This window comes from Anser cygnoides, chromosome Z (genome assembly GCF_040182565.1).
Source record: "Anser cygnoides isolate HZ-2024a breed goose chromosome Z, Taihu_goose_T2T_genome, whole genome shotgun sequence".
Taxonomy (NCBI): domain Eukaryota; kingdom Metazoa; phylum Chordata; class Aves; order Anseriformes; family Anatidae; genus Anser; species Anser cygnoides.
This window is the reverse complement of record NC_089912.1, coordinates 77,781,409-77,796,934: the sequence shown is the minus strand read 5'-3', so window position 1 is coordinate 77,796,934 and position 15,526 is coordinate 77,781,409. Positions and strand designations below refer to the sequence as shown.

The following is a 15,526-nucleotide window of genomic DNA, read 5'->3' as shown; positions in this document are numbered from 1 at the left end:
TGACAGCTTGAAGCTTGATGCTGCTAATGAACTAAAATAACTACAAGCTGGTTGACTTGTGCTGGGTGAATTTCACTGCTGCCAAGAGGGCAAACATGAGACTTCTGTGTCACCCTGCTGAAATAACAAAGTCTCACGAGTCCTTTCTATTGTTTGAAAGTCTGACCTGCTGTATAACAGAGCATTTACTCCTGGATAGAGTCCAGTAAATGTTACTTACTCTGACACATTTTAGTCTTCAGGAGGTGAATGTGTTCAGAGTCACAAGGAATGGGCATTTGACTCCCACTGCCAAGTGGAGCTGAAATACACAAACCTTCCTTAGCCCCGTCCTGGCAGCCAATTTAGTCTTAAAGTCTGTGGTCAAATTCTGTGAGCTAAGCTTTGCAAAAGCCCTCTTCCCCCATTTGTTTTTTCCAGTCCCATCTCCAGTTCTGCCCAGGCTTGGTGATTTCAGGAGAATTGGGAGAGGGAGGGGAAGTACCAGAATACCAGTAAGTTCAGTCCTGCAGTGGGAAAAGAAAAATCCTTCCTGCCTCTGTGCACACAAGCAGCTGAAACATTAGGATTTGATTATAGCTCTCATTTTAATTCAGAGCTACAAGTGTTACAGACATGTTATGAGCCAAAGGAGGAGACGGATGGAGGGGGTGCTAGCAGGAGGCCAGAAGGGGCCTGACAGGCTTAGCCAACCCAATTCGTCACACACACTAACCACCCTGAATTTAATCTTACAGGGCATGGAAATTGTGCAGACTATGAACAGTGATCCTGGCCTTGCTGTTGGTATGTGCCCCTCTTCTGAGATTCAGGTTTTACAGCAGAAAATCTTTTGGCATGCAAACACATCTTCTGCAGGCTTGGTTTGAACCTGTGTGTCCTCTTAGGTTACACAGCTTTTAATGGTGTCGACTTCGAGGGCACTTTTCACGTGAACACGGTGACAGACGATGACTACGCTGGTTTTATTTTTGGCTATCAAGACAGCTCTAGCTTTTACGTGGTAATGTGGAAACAGACGGAGCAGACGTACTGGCAGGCAACTCCCTTCAGAGCTGTGGCAGAGCCTGGCATTCAGCTAAAGGTACCGGTCTTGCCTCCTAGCTGGGGACACGGTGGTCACAGCCTGGCAATGCCACCCTGCCAGCCCACTGACACGGGCTGAGCCCTCATGCTGCGTGTTGGCAGCTCTGCCCTTGGCCAAGCCATCAGGCTGTGTGTCAGCAGTGCTGCCCGACTGCTGTTCTCCCCCTGCAGTGGGCATCAAAACCACGGTCGGACTGCTGCCACTCAGCCCTGCTAAGAGCACCGTTTTGTAAGGAACTTCATCGCCAGTCCTGCCCCTGCTCATCAGCTGGAGCATTTAGTCTCTGCTCTGATTATTCTGACTGTAACTGGTCAGATTGCTTGCTTCTCCTTAGTCCCAAGTGCTCGTTTATTATTCTGTGCAAGCACTAGCTGTAGTTATGAAGGCAGTTATGGACTTGTGAGTGGGAGGGAGGGTGCCTCTGCAGACCTCCCCACTACAAAAGACTTAGAGCTCCTGGAAACAACATTCCTCTGTGGTCAGCACTGGAAAACTATATTTCTGCAGGCTGTGAAATCAAAGACAGGCCCTGGTGAGCACCTCCGCAACTCTCTCTGGCACACGGGGGACACCAGCGATCAGGTCAGACTGCTGTGGAAGGACCCCCGGAACGTAGGGTGGAAAGACAAAGTCTCCTACCGCTGGTTCTTGCAGCACAGACCCCAAATTGGATATATCAGGTAAGACAGGAAGGGATTGCTAAGGTGACTACGGATTGTATGTCTGCTTAAACTGTTCTCAACACCTAATTTAAGTGGGAATCTGAGAATCCACAGTATGTGTGCTTTGCAGTTACGAAGCATTATAACAGGTCAGAATTGTGAAATTCCACCTGCAATTATTTTCCTAGGAAAGACAATTGCAAGCCAAGCCTGTTTTGTAACTGATGTTTTGTACCATGTGTGTTGTAACTGCCCTACACTAATAAGCCATTTAATGGCTTTAATACCTTGTTTTCCAAGGTACTGCGGGCCTCTGACCTGAAAACAATGCATTTCAAAGTTTTTTAAGTTTATCTTTTAGTTGGAATTGTAGCAGTTTGTTTTTATATTCTGCGATAACAGAAAAAGTTGTCCACTTAATAGCTGTGATTCTATGATTAGTAATTATCATGATGTGACAGATTTGAGATTGCATAGCATGTACTCAGAAAGTTTATTTGTTGATGCTCTTAAGTGCATGCTAACCAGACTCATTTTGTTATTTGAAAAAATAAGTTATTTAAAACAGATCGTCATTCAGAAGGAAGAGTTTGATTCCGAAAAAAAAAAAAAAGAAAAAAAAGAAAAAAATAAACTGCTCCATCATCATGAGCTCAGGTTTTGCAGCCTCATAATAGACTGAACACAGGGAGGTCAGTTGTTCTTCAAGAAATCACCACCCTGCAGCTGAGATGCAGTATCTTGGTGGTGTAATAATTCTACTTTTCTGGTGCAGAGCATCACCTTCAGCAGTAATTGGAGTAAGCATGTTTGATTTAAGAACATTTCTACTGTCAGTCGCTGTGTCCTAGCCACTGGGCAGCAGTGAACAGATTTTGGGTTTCCTTTAGACCAGGCTGTTTGTGAAACTGCTTTACAAGCAGTCATCTGCCTGCGGTTGCAGGCGCTCTAGCCAGCCTAATTAACAGACCCTGTAGCTGGGGAAGGAGGTAATGCCAGTGTCACAAAATCTGTCGAACTAAATGCAGTCAGGCTTTAAGCGAGGCTCTGCCTGCACTCTATCCACAGCTCACTGTGGTCTATTTAGGCTGGATGCCACGGACCATAATGTGTCTCACAGAGCTTTTCCGATGCTACAAAGAAGCCTAGGAAAAAGACACTTGAGCCAGCCTCTCCCATGGAAGTTTGGAAGAAAACAAGCTCTGTTCATTGTACAGATACTTCTGAATTGCCTCAGCAAATCAGAAAATAAACTCAGGAACATAACAGGAATTGTTGTTTCTTTTCATATGTTATGGAAAGACATAGGAACTTTTTTCCCTTCACCACCCACTATTTTCTTGCATGTTAGGCTGGCTCCTAACACAACAGAGCCCTCATCCAAAATAGGGCCCTCCAGGCTCATCATGCAGTAAGTTGTTTACCCGGTACCCCAGAGGCTGAGGACTTGGCGTATCCAGCCCTGTGATAGCTCAGCTGGCTCCAGTGTGCCCAGTGCAGGACACGTGCTGGAAATCTGGCACGGTGCAGCTATTCCCAGAGTTATTTGGGAATTTGCTGACAGTTTTTGTAACAAGGAAGTGCCAGATCATCAAAACTGTTCCTGGAATTAATCATCTTCACATTTTTAAAGAAATCTGATGGTCAAGGAAGCAGCTTTAGGATTCTAAATGGTTTGTTTGAAATTTTGCCTATTAAAAAAAAAAATCTAGCTTCAAACTGCATGAGACAAAGTCCATCTGGCCTTCTTCAGCTGACCTAACCTGATTCCCCCTTTCTGCTATAGTGATCAGCTGTGGACTGACACAGGACTGATGGCAGGGTAAAACATTCTTCTGACTTTTGTTGGATACGTAAAAACAACCACCACCAAAACACACAATCCTTCTCCCATCTGAGCTCTTTCCTGAGTGCAGCAAAGCTCCAGTCCCCCGACTGCAAAGAAGTTTGAACTGCTTTTTCTTCCGTATGCTAGCTGCAGGCGGGAAGGCATGTCCAAGGCTAGAATCAACACGGATTGTTAATGACAAATGACACTAATAAATGATACTACTTTTATAAATGGTGCAGCCTTAGAAAAGACGTAACACAGATTCTGTTTGCTTTCACTAAGGGCAAGATTTTATGAAGGCTCTGACCTAGTGGCAGACTCTGGTGTAACTATAGATACCACGATGCGTGGAGGACGGCTTGGAGTTTTCTGCTTCTCTCAGGAAAACATCATCTGGTCCAACCTGAAGTACCGCTGTAATGGTAATTTTTCTCTTTTTTTGCTAACAACTAGCAAGTGGCCACAAAGAAACACTAGCATGGCTTTAGGATTAAGCCATCTTGCATCTTCTCCTTTGATTTTCATTTACAAGTTTTTCACAGCTGTGAAACGCCTCCCCTGACACCAGCAACGCACTGCAGCCCAGCCAGACGGGAACTAACACCCCACCACTGCTCCTCCCAGAGCAGTCACTGCTGCAGAGATTGTGCCAACTAAGTAGTACAGCTGTCATCAGAGAATTAAAGTGTTATTTAAAACCAACCAACCATGAGGGTTGTACATGCACAATATACTGAGGTCATCATACATGGAGGATGCCTTAAGCTCTGAATGCAAGGTGAAGCAAATCCAGAGATCCGCTAGGATCAGTCACCAGACATCAGTGTTGCTTGTGTTAGGGGCTGGTTGCTCCTGTCTGGGGGTGGACAAGATGCTAAGATGGCCTTCCCCCCAGGGGGGAATCCTCCTCAGACTGGCGGAGCACACTGTCTGTCCGCTTAGGGTGAGACCCCCCCACACTGGTGTAGTTTCTTTGCTCTCTGTGGATCCCAGAAGCCTGGATCTGCGTTGGACACAGCTGCTGCACGGACAGGCCCTGGATCTGCAGGTTGTGGTGGGGATGGACCTTGGTTCTCGAGCACTTCGTGCTCCTAGGCTGGTGCTTGTGGAAATAGGGGGACAGCGAAACAGGAACTTCTAGGCAGATTATGGTGCTTACAACTAAAGGTTACTTGATAAGAGTCTCAAACAGTATGTGGTTTCCCAGAAAGCACATTTCAAAGCTGCCACTAAAGTTGCAGATACTTTTCCTGGCAGTGAGCAGGCAGTGGCTTTGCTGCAGGCGCCACAGTGATTCAATGAAACCACTCAGGGAAGCCTCTGGAGTTCCCAATCGTCCCTGGACTTTTTGGATAAGTTCTTATAGTTGCAGAAAAAGATTGAAAAGAATTAAGCCTCAAAAAGGAAGTTATGAAACCAACAGCTGAAAAAAAGCAGAGGATTTGCCACTTTTTTCCTAAATTTTGTGTTTATTTAGTTATTTCCTTTTTTTTTTTTTTAAGTTTAGAGTCCTGCTCTGTGTCAGGGTGGAAATAGCCAGATCAGGTGGCTCAGCTTCACTGCTGTGACTCCGTACTTGGGTACTGCGTTAGCTTTCCCATTGGTTCTGTGGCTCTCCAGGTGAAATGGTCTGTCATCTGGCAAAGGGACACTGCAAACTCAGCATCAGTCAGAACTGCCGTCACTCTTACAACAGCGACTCACCCAGCTCCAGCTTCTTTCACCAATTTTGAAGTTTTTCCAACATTTGCTACTGGTCCTCAGGTTAATGTTTCTGTCTGCTCCTGTGGCATGGAACGCCATCACAGGGAAGCTGAAGTAGGATACATGAGAAATAGAGAAGCTGGTGCCATGAGTGTATCTGGGGTGCACAGCAAGATGCCTTTTTCTTTTTTTTTTCTGTCATAGAATCATTTAGTTTAGAAAAGACCTCTAAGAACACCTAGTCCAACATTTAACCTAGCACTGCCAAGTCCACCATTAAGGCATGTCCCTAAGCCCCACATCCACACATTTTCTGGAGACCTCCAGGGCTGGTGACTCCACCACCTCCCTGGGCAGCCTGTTCCAATGCTGCACAACTCTTTCAGTGAAGAAATGTCTCCTAATATCCAACCTAAACCTCCTCTGGTGCAACTTGAGGCCATTTCCTCTTGTCTTATCGCTTGGTGCTTGGGAGAAGAGCCCGATCCCCACCTTGCTAGAGCCTCCTTTAAAGTTAGCTTTTTCACCTTTCCAGTCAGCTTTTATTAGTAGAAATGTAAGAGTGGAAGCCACAAAGTTTTTGGGTGGGAATAAGTACAACGTGAAGATTGATGGTACTCCAGTGTGGGCTGCCATAGCAGCATGCATGCTGCCTTGCTAGTCTGTCCATGCTTTTCAGTGGCATGTGCTAAAACTGAAAAGAGTCCCAGTCCATTCTGAATGTGTAAACAACAGAGAAGGTGTGTTACGTAAAAACGTAGTTGGATAACCAATTTGTGTAAGTGTTCCTTGATTTTGTTGGAAGATAATAAAGTTTTCCATATTTTCCTCTTTTCAGACACTATTCCAGAGGACTTTCAAGAATTTCAGGCTCAGCAATTTGGAGTTGGGGATATTTAAGAAGTAAAGGCAAACTAACATTGCTATTGCAAACAGTAAAACAGTATATTTTAAATCCTTATATGATTGTTGTAAGAGTGCACACCGCAGCTTGTTCTCATTGATGTGACAATGTCAGACTTTTTTTTGTATAAAAGTGAAAATAAAAATGAGACAAAATATTCTGGGGTTTCAGTTGTGTTCAAATTTTCCCTAATGTCTAAGGAGTGGTGTGTGATGTTTAACGATACTTAAAACATTCCCAGGAATAGTTTGAATCTACTGCCATTTGGGGTTCAGTATTAAACAGGCTGGTGAAGAAAAAGTGATTTTGGCTGTCTGGTCCATGTCAGAGACAAGAGTTTGCATTCAGCCTGAAGTGGATGTTAAAAGAGAGGCAGGTGCTGCTTCTCAGTATCTTTTCCAAGTCAGCTTACACACCGGTTGGAAGATGTCCTTTAGAGGAGTTTATCTTCTTTCAGACTTAGTTACCTTTAGAGGACTTGTACTCAGCTCTGGTGAGGCCGCCCCTCAAGTCCTGTGTTCAGCTTTGGGCCCCTCAGTACAAGAAGGACATCGAGGCCCTGGAGCATGTCCAGAGAAGGGCTACGAAGCTGGTGAAGGGCCTGGAACACAAGTCCTATGGGGAGCAGCTGAGCGCACTGGGGTTGTTTAGTCTGGAGAAGAGGAGGCTCAGGGGAGACCTCATTGCTCTCTACAGGTACCTGAAAGGAAGGTGTGGGGAGCTGGGGGTCAGCCTCTTCTCACAGGTAACTAGTGAGAGGCCTAGAGGGAATGCCCTCAAGTTGTGCCAGGGGAGGTTCAGGTTGGAAATGAGGAGACATTTCTCCTCAGAAAGAGCAGTCAGACACTGGAACGGGTTGCCCAGGGAGGTGGTGGAGTCACCGTCCCTGGGGGTGTTCAAGGAAAGGTTGGATGTGGTGCTTAGGGACATGGTTTAGTGGGTGACAGTGGTGGTAGGGGGATGGCTGGACCAGATGATCTTGGAGGTCTTTTCCAACTTTAATGATTCTGTGAGGCTTCCTGAAAGACCTTCGTTAGACCCGCCCCCCCCCCCCCCCCCCCCCCCCGAACCCGTAACTTAGGATTACACCATCACATTCTGTAAAAACAGAACGCTGGCCCCAGGGAGTTGTAGTCAGCTCTTGCATAGTCCATGCAACTTTGGGGGGGGGGGGTGAAGGTAAACGCAGGTAAAGGTAAACGAAGGTAAACGCAGACTCCTCCACAGTGGAGGATTCTAACACACACGAAGCCAGGCATGGGTCTGCTGCCCATTCCCTGCCCTGGCCCTGAGCCAAGCTTTCTCAACAGGTACTGCAATCTTATGACACTAAATCATTAACTTTAACAAACAAAAACCACAAAGAAACAAACACTGAATCAGGCACTGGCAATCATCAGGAAAGGACAGGAAAACAAAAAGCCACCCCCAAAAAAAAAACAAGTAGTCCCAATGCACTATACCATTCAAAGGGCAGTGAGGTTGGACTGCGTGCGCTTCTGCCACATGCTTTTTCAAAATGGAGCTAGGGAAGGAAGAGAGGACAAGCTCCAGGGGCAGCTAAAGAGAATGATACTGCAGGCTATGGAAAAATTGCTTTTCAAAAGGACAGGAGTAAAGAGTACTTCAGCCTAGGGAGAAATAAATAAATAAAAAGAGGCAGGGGAGGAACGTGGTGAGGGTTTTAAAAATCACAGGTAGCCCTGAGAAAATGACCAGCCATGGCTGTTGCCCAGTGCAAAAATAGAGTGGGAAATACTGAGGTTAAATGATCAGTCTCAAAAAGAGGAGGTTCCTGTTCTCGCTACAATGAGAACACCCTTAAGGTTTAGGATGCTGTCACAGGCTTGTGACCCACCCTCTTCTAGCTGCCCCCAGGCTGTGACTGCAGTCACGCGCCCTCAGGAACAAGAGCACAGACCATAACAAAACGTTGTGTCCTCCCTGTCATGCATTTGTGTTCTCCTGGCTGTAGCACTGTTCCCCCAGGCCGGTGTCCTGCCTGAGTGGTCTGGGGGCGTACGGGCGGAAGCAGGTGAGGCTGCACACAGCTGCACGGTGGGCACAGAGCAGCTGCTCCCCCGGCTGCAGCAGCCACGGTGCTAGGGAGCACCCTGACCCTTCTGCACCAGGTTGCCACCTCGGCGCTTGCTCTCTGAGCCCACGCCGCAGCCAAGCTCTCCCCCACTGGCTATGGGACCCAGAACATGTTGCCCCGCTCAACTGCTGCCCACAAGAGCCAGCCGCAGCCCCGACAGACAGACGTTTTCCTTTCAGGGACCCTGCCAGGGGATGCCAGAGCTCACAAGCCTGCTGTGTTGGCACAGCGACTGCCGAGTGGCCCGCAAATTCAGTAACTGCAGAGCCCGGCTCCTGAACCACCACCACCACGTTGTTCTGGACTACTGTACAGCAAAAACAGAGCTCCATGTGTGGCCTCTGACAAGCCAAGACGTTGCAGTCGCACATCTTCACAGCCGGGCACACGGATCCTCCTCACCCCCACAGCCTGCGCGGTCAGAGCAGCAGCTGCAAGCGCAGCGCTCTGGCCAGCCTCGCCTCTCACCAGAGGTGAACTCCTCTCAAATTTTACATATCACAGCACTTCGTTTCAAATGTAAGAAAAACTTTATTTATTGGTCCATTAAACATTAAACCTATAACAATACATTCACTCAGTATACAAAAGGAAGTGTCCATAAAAACCATTAACATGCTTTAAAAAGGCAAACGCTGTTTTACAATTTAGTTCTGAGAATTCTGAAGTCTACCAATCCTTAAAAGTCAAAGCGTTACAGTTATACGGGTCACAACACTCACAAAAAATGTTAAATAAACTAGCAAACCTCCGCTTCACTGAGCTATAGATTAATAAAACCACACATACACACCAAAGAGTTCCCTTGAGATATTAAGAACCTTGAAAAGGACTAATTAAAAACCCTTCACCATTAAGAAAGTGTTTACATTTTCCCTAGTTTGCATCCAGTTTTCAAACATGGTATACATGAGACTAAACACCACTCACTTCTGGTAAATAAAAACAGACAATGAACCATATGTTCCTTGTAAATACCTTCTCAGCTTGTATACGACAAGTTGAAAAATCTTCTCTGAACATTGGTTTTCCTCACTTTAAGTCTGCGTGGATGTCCAATGACATCTAAGCACCTGGACGTGTATCAGCAAGAGGAAAAATAAAGCTAAGGTATGAGTAACGGCACATTATTTTCCTATAGCTTTCCCAAATTTTCCTTGGCTTCGGACTGAGACTTCTTTGGCAAAGACGCAGCCCCAGTGCTGCACCCCACAACTCTGACTAACATGGGTCCTGGCAGCTGCAGGCTGCTGGAGCCGTGTCAGGGCTGACAACTGCAGCTCTGCAGACATCTGTGCAAACGGCTGGGTGCTGCAGTGGTGCGAGCTACCCGAGACTGGCAAACGGGGGGGAGCCAGTCTGGTTCATATTTGAAATAAATCTGATGTGTTTTTTTTTTTTTTTTAAATAGTATTGTTGAACAGATGTGGAATGATTCCAAACCAGGGTTGGGGAAAGAAAAAACAAAACAACACAAGTGGATTTTTGAAACCTACAGAGTTTATCCTGGCCTTAGATAGGAGATGGCAACGTGATGGCCTCCTGACCCAGAGCCCCAGGCCGCTGCTCCAGGCGCTGTGCCGTGTACCTGCTTCCCCCCAGGGACACTCGCGCACTTCGCCGTTGGGACGCTGAAAACGCAGACACACCAGTTCCCAAGCTCCGTGTCCTGTTAAGAGCACAAAAAGCCCACGCTTCCTAAGCACTTGACCCCGGCATTCCCTTGTAGTCAGACGAAACCCTGGGTTCAGACTGCTGTTTACAAAGCTGAAAGCACAAAGTGAAGCTCCGCTGCCCTGGTTACGTGTTTTCCTCCCACCAGAAACTGCAGGCCGCCTCAGGAAAACAAAGATGCATTTTTCACAGAGGAAAGGGGATCCGTGTATGAAACTATGATCCTCGACTTTGCTTCAACGCTGCAGGTTGTCCTCTTACAAAAAGGCAAGAATTGACAAAAGCTGGCAAAGAAGTCAGCTCGTTTCTAGCACCGACCACATCCCAGCAGCAGGCAGCAGAGCAGGAGTTAAGCAGGCTTACAGCACCTTCAAAGAACAGACTCAGGGAGAGAAAGGTAAATAAAATGGGGGGGGACACAGCTTGCAAGGAAGAGACTGCATCAAAGCCCTGAAGGAAAGACTTTTTTTTTTAAACTGCAGATAATCTCGCTTATTTAGCCGCATATGGAGTATTTTGCTTCACCAACTCATTTAGGAGAAAAGCGTAATGGTTTATAGCATAAATTCTTCATAGCATGTTTTAAAACCAGTCAGTGAATTATTTTGTTACCAATTTGTTCAGAGATCCCAGTGACGCTGTGGACTGTCAGCCCAGGTTACGGCAGCGTTATCTCAAGTTCCCCAAATTCCTGGCGCATTGGTCAAAGCCTGAGCATCATGACAAGCCAGCTCCCCTCCCGCCCCCCGCAGTGCAATGGTTGCTCCGTTCCTAGCCCAGAAAATGCTGCGCCAGCGGCTGGTGAAGCAGTTACACGTGCATAGCTCACAATGCCAAAGCGCCCCAAGGCTCGAGAAAAGGTGCTAAAACACAAAATAAATAAATAAATAGACACGCAGCGTTCACGGTTCCGCGAGGGGTGAGCCCTCTCTCTGGACTACGCCTACATCAGCAACACTCCATTACCCGTTTCAGACAAAAGCGGCCCAAACCTAGCCAGGATTCACCAGCTCAGCTGGGGTAAGTATGAGCTTTTCGATCCCCAAAGGAAACGCCCGAGGGACAGAGCGAGAAGCATCAGAAACGCAGAGCTCTGATCTGCGATCACAGTGCCGCTCCTCACAGAGCATCCAGCCGCACGCTGCGAGGAGCGGGGTGGCAAGCAGCAGACAGACGCGTCCATCTGCTTTCTGCATGTTTTTCGTAAGGCTTTGTGGCCTCACTTGTTAGTCCGGCTGTCTGGATTCAGGGACTCGCTCTCCGAGTCCATCCCACCGATTTTATCCCCAACAAGAACCAGTCGCAATTTCAGCTCCAGGTTGCCCTCACAAGTAAAACTGTCCCAGCCTCAGGCAGCAGTGCAGCAACGAGGTTCCACATAGCCTTCCTTCTGCTGGCAAATTTGAAAAAGTAGGAAAACGCCAATATGTTACTCCATTTTCCCAGCAGAACTAACTTCTGCCAACATGGACCATTCCTCCAAAAGTCCCCTAAACAATGGCATTAGTTTACATTCGAGCTCAACTAGAGGAAACGTAGCACAGGATGCGTTCTCTGGTCTTCCTGTCTTTAGAACAGCAGTTTCCTCACTTCACACAGTTCAAAAATAGCAGGAGCCAGAAGTGCTGCACTACTGTCTTATTGCTGGGAACAAACTCAAAGTACAGCCACGGCGCAGGGCATGTGTCGGTGCAGCAGACACTGCACTGCCTCGAGCAGAGCAACCTGCCCTTTCAGTACGGGGGGAGAAAGTCCGACAGCTTACAGTGTAAGTGTCAGCAACAGCTACTCATTTACTTACAAAATCATCAGGCTGTCTATGAGTTTTCCCGGTTCGTCTTCCACTGCACTGTAACATCTGAAATCAGTCCCACTCCAGTGGTTTGCCACGCACAATTGTTTGGTCTTCCACATGCACCACAGGTCATCACCGCACCTTGTACGCGCCGGTGTCGTGTACAAGGCAGCAGCACCGAGTCACAGGCTCAGCCCAGGTTTTCCAGTTCCAGTGCCACCTGAATTACTAGCTCTCATGGCAGTAGGTCCGAAGGCACTTGTTAAAAAGATTATAAAAAGCCCGTTTGTGTCAACTGTTCACAATGTATGTTTTGGGCATTGGAATCTTAGACACTAGCCCATGATTTGTGTAAAGTAGTTGCATGTGGGAAGTTCACAGTACAGATTTCACAACAAATGCTAAGGCTGTAGGATTTGCGAGGCCATCAGGAGCCCGTGCCTCACTGAGGAGCTAGAGGCTTTGTGCACCAAGGTGCCAGCGATTATCAATTCCTAAGAAAGGCCTGGAGACCCACAGCTGTACCTGGGGTCTCAGCATGGACAGACAGGTCTTTATAATTATTGTCTAGGTCATTTCCCACAGTGTTTGCTCAGAAGCATAGGAGGCAGCATAGTCAGGCACTGCCAAATTCCAACCCTGTGCATACCTGCAGAGATCTAAGGTCAGTAGCTGGTGGAAGGGAAGGATGAAGGAACAACTCAGCAAGACAAGTGCTGTGCAAGAAGAACAGACTCAGGCCTCACTGTGGATTTTCCTCTTACAACCCTGTTTCCTCTGTGCAAAACCTATTTCCCTAAATACAAACTACAAAAAATGAGCACAAGGAGGTACGTTGAGTCTTTGTGTAGGAAGATGCTACCTACCAAAAATAAACATTTTTGTAAACAAATAAGATGTCGTACATGCCTTCTTCTGTGGAGCTCCTTTCCCAGATTGTTCTGTTACAAAAAACAGTGTTAATTTTAATAAAATACGCTTGGTTTCTCACACCACAGCATACCTGACACAAGAAGGCCACCCCTAGGAGCCTCTATACGTTAGGGATCAGCATTCACATTCACCACCAGAGGCAAGGAGCTGGGCTGTCTCAGTTGCAGCTCACAGTTGTAGCTCTGCATCAAGACTGTTTGTCAGATAACTGCTGCCAGTTAGGTGAGACAACTGTTCCTCATCACTGCACAGCCCATAAGCTCTTATCTTGGAGATGGGGCAGATAAACGCTTCCTATTAGCGAATGCATTAACAAAGGCCTTCCTGCTGCAGCAGGATCTACATGGCTAGACTCCAAATGCACGAGGGGATACTGATGGACCCCATGCTAGCAGAGCTCTTGGTGAGACCAGGATCTCAGAGCATAAGCAAAATGCTTATGACAAAAAGAATGACAAAAACCTGCCACCATCTCCAGAGCTATTGGTTGCACTTCTAACTCAACATCAAAGATAAGCTTCAACTGATTTTTTTCCCCCTAGGTGAAAATAAGGAGAAGAGCAAGGGGTTCACCTCTGAGCAGACTCCTTTCCTCAGACTTCACACTAGAGGTATTTTGAGGGTCCTGATCACTGGGGTAGGTAATATAAGTATGCAGAACTGCAGACCTGTGGATTTTGCTCAAGGTAAGAGTGCTTGGAGTTGGGAGGATCACATTCCTATCAAGTTCCAAGCAGGACAGAAGCCCTAGGATACCACAGCAAGACATCAGCTAAAAGTGTCAAAGAAAACAGGAGCAGAGCTGAGATTTGTTGCATTTTAAGATTACTCACCATGTGTGCCTTAGCTATCAGTTATTGCAACAGAACAAATAAGGCATGCAAATACTGTGGCCATCTCATTGACCTCTATGTTGTGCTTTTGTTTTGTAGAAAGCATTGAATGAGGATTTAAGGCTCAACCATACTAAAAAAAAAAAAGAACCAACAAAAAAACCCTGCTAAATTGGTTGATTTTGTTTATATCCTGCACATTTCACATTTTATGTATATATATACACAGAGCGAGAGAGAAGAGAAAGACTCTGGGACTAATGCAAGTCATAAATTTTTCCCACTGGAATGTAGATAACTGAAGTGGGTTTGAACTTATTCAGCACTTAGAGCAGCTGAGCTGTTGTTCTACCACCAAATCAGCTGCTTGAAGCAAACAAAAGCGATATAATAGGGCTTAATATTGTCAAGTCAGTCAATTGCACTAAGGCAGCTACTGTCACACTTGTGTTTTCTGGTTTTGCTTTCCTGACTGCTTACCCTGCTGTCTGGAATAGGAGTTCTCCAAAAGAAGTTCAGTCTCCATGAATTAATCAGCTGTCTATCTCCTATTCCAACAGCAAAATGAACATCAACAGAGGGTATAAAATTATAGCAGTTAGGAAGAACACCTTCCAACCAACGCACAGGCAGAAAAGGAAGACGATATACTATAGTCCTTTTTCTGACTACCACTGCATTTTAAATATTATCAAACTAGCAATAGAAACAGAACTGAAGACCCTGGGAGATTTCTAGGAACAGGCTGAGACAGCAGGGTAGAAAAGTGACTTTAAAAGTGGAGTGCTCAGCTAACAGAAACTGGCAGCGCTCCGGTAAATAGCATTTTCTCAACAGCAAACATTCTGAATAAAGAATGTACCATATTAAATCCCCATACAGTACACGAACTTTACACTTACTAATTTTAATCTGGCAAAGTATCGTTTAAGAATCTGTGTGTAAAACTCTCCTTTTGTTAACAGCTAGACCAATTCTGAATTACTTAAAATATTTAGGTGCCTGTTTAAGATAAAATAGGATAAATACTCTATTATCAATGGTACATTCCTTTCTCAGTCTAGGTATACAATAACTTAAAATATATTTAACATTTTAAAAATTTTTAGAAGATGCTTTGGCAGTCAAATTCTTGCATATTCTCTATTTCTACAGAAGTATTTAGGTATCTTTCTGGAAAAAATTATCTGGTTGCTACATACAAGAATTATAGGCTGTACAAAACAGCAATCCAAATTATCATTGCTAAAGACACGGTGAATAAAAGAGTATAAAAAGGAATGCATTTTGCTAGAAGATATTCAACATTCACAGGAAGAAGATACATCTGCACCGTATTTTTTTTCTGTTCTTGCCAATGAAGTAAAAGAAAGATTGTCAGTTATTTGAAAAGTATTTTGCCTATTCCAGTTTATGCAACAACCACATTTCCTATACTATAAACGAGTGTTACAAAGTTTTGGAACAGATTTATCCCCTTGGGCAACACTTGTTCCTGACAATTAAAAGAGGTTAAAAAATGTCTTCAGTCATTTTAGTCTGACTAAAAAGTTAATACCTGGTATATTATGGTAACTGGGCAATAGGTTTCTCCTCATTACAAAGTGACTGCTGTACTTTATTTGTAACAGGAAAAAAAAGTAAATATGCAGAAGGATCTTCTGAGTGTTCATACTGAGAACTGTCTGGTTGGGCAACACAGTGGAGCAATAAGAGTCCATAAATATAGAAAGACACAAACCCAACAGGAGACCATCTTAATCCAGAAGATGGACCAGGTTCCAGTGAAGAATTTTTCAATTTGAGCACTTTCATAGCTGGTAAGGGAAAAAAACATGCAATAAATTCACCATTCATATCTCAAATTGTAGCATCCCGTTTTTTCCAGGTGGGTCACAGACTTCAACTAGGTTATCCCAGCCATGAAGCAGAGGAGAGCTACTCTTTGCAGAGCAAGGCCTTACGCAAAAATACCCCAGGAGAGACTTGCATCTTCTCTCCCAGC

General features: G+C 45.6%; 2 protein-coding genes across 3 annotated transcripts in view; one reads left to right on the top strand and one right to left on the bottom strand.

The window, feature by feature from the left end:
- THBS4 (thrombospondin 4) overlaps positions 1-6,345 on the top strand; it is a 39,457-nt gene extending 33,112 nt beyond the window's left edge. Inside the window, exons 18-22 of one of the 2 annotated variants that reach the window (XM_048079490.2) lie at positions 738-786; positions 888-1,084; positions 1,595-1,767; positions 3,863-4,002; positions 6,123-6,345. In XM_048079490.2, the coding sequence (XP_047935447.1) occupies positions 738-786; positions 888-1,084; positions 1,595-1,767; positions 3,863-4,002; positions 6,123-6,184 (621 nt within the window). In that variant the 3' untranslated portion in view covers positions 6,185-6,345. Of the gene's footprint in view, positions 1-737; positions 787-887; positions 1,085-1,594; positions 1,768-3,862; positions 4,003-4,122; positions 4,931-6,122 lie in introns of those variants that run through there. The other variant, XM_066988039.1, reaches the window with a different exon arrangement.
- Positions 6,346-8,797: 2,452 nt separating this feature from the next.
- SERINC5 (serine incorporator 5) overlaps positions 8,798-15,526 on the bottom strand; it is a 41,038-nt gene continuing 34,309 nt past the window's right edge. Inside the window, exon 12 of the mRNA XM_066988664.1 lies at positions 8,798-15,338. Within this exon, the coding sequence (XP_066844765.1) occupies positions 15,191-15,338 (148 nt within the window). The 3' untranslated portion in view covers positions 8,798-15,190. The remainder of the gene's footprint in view (positions 15,339-15,526) is intronic.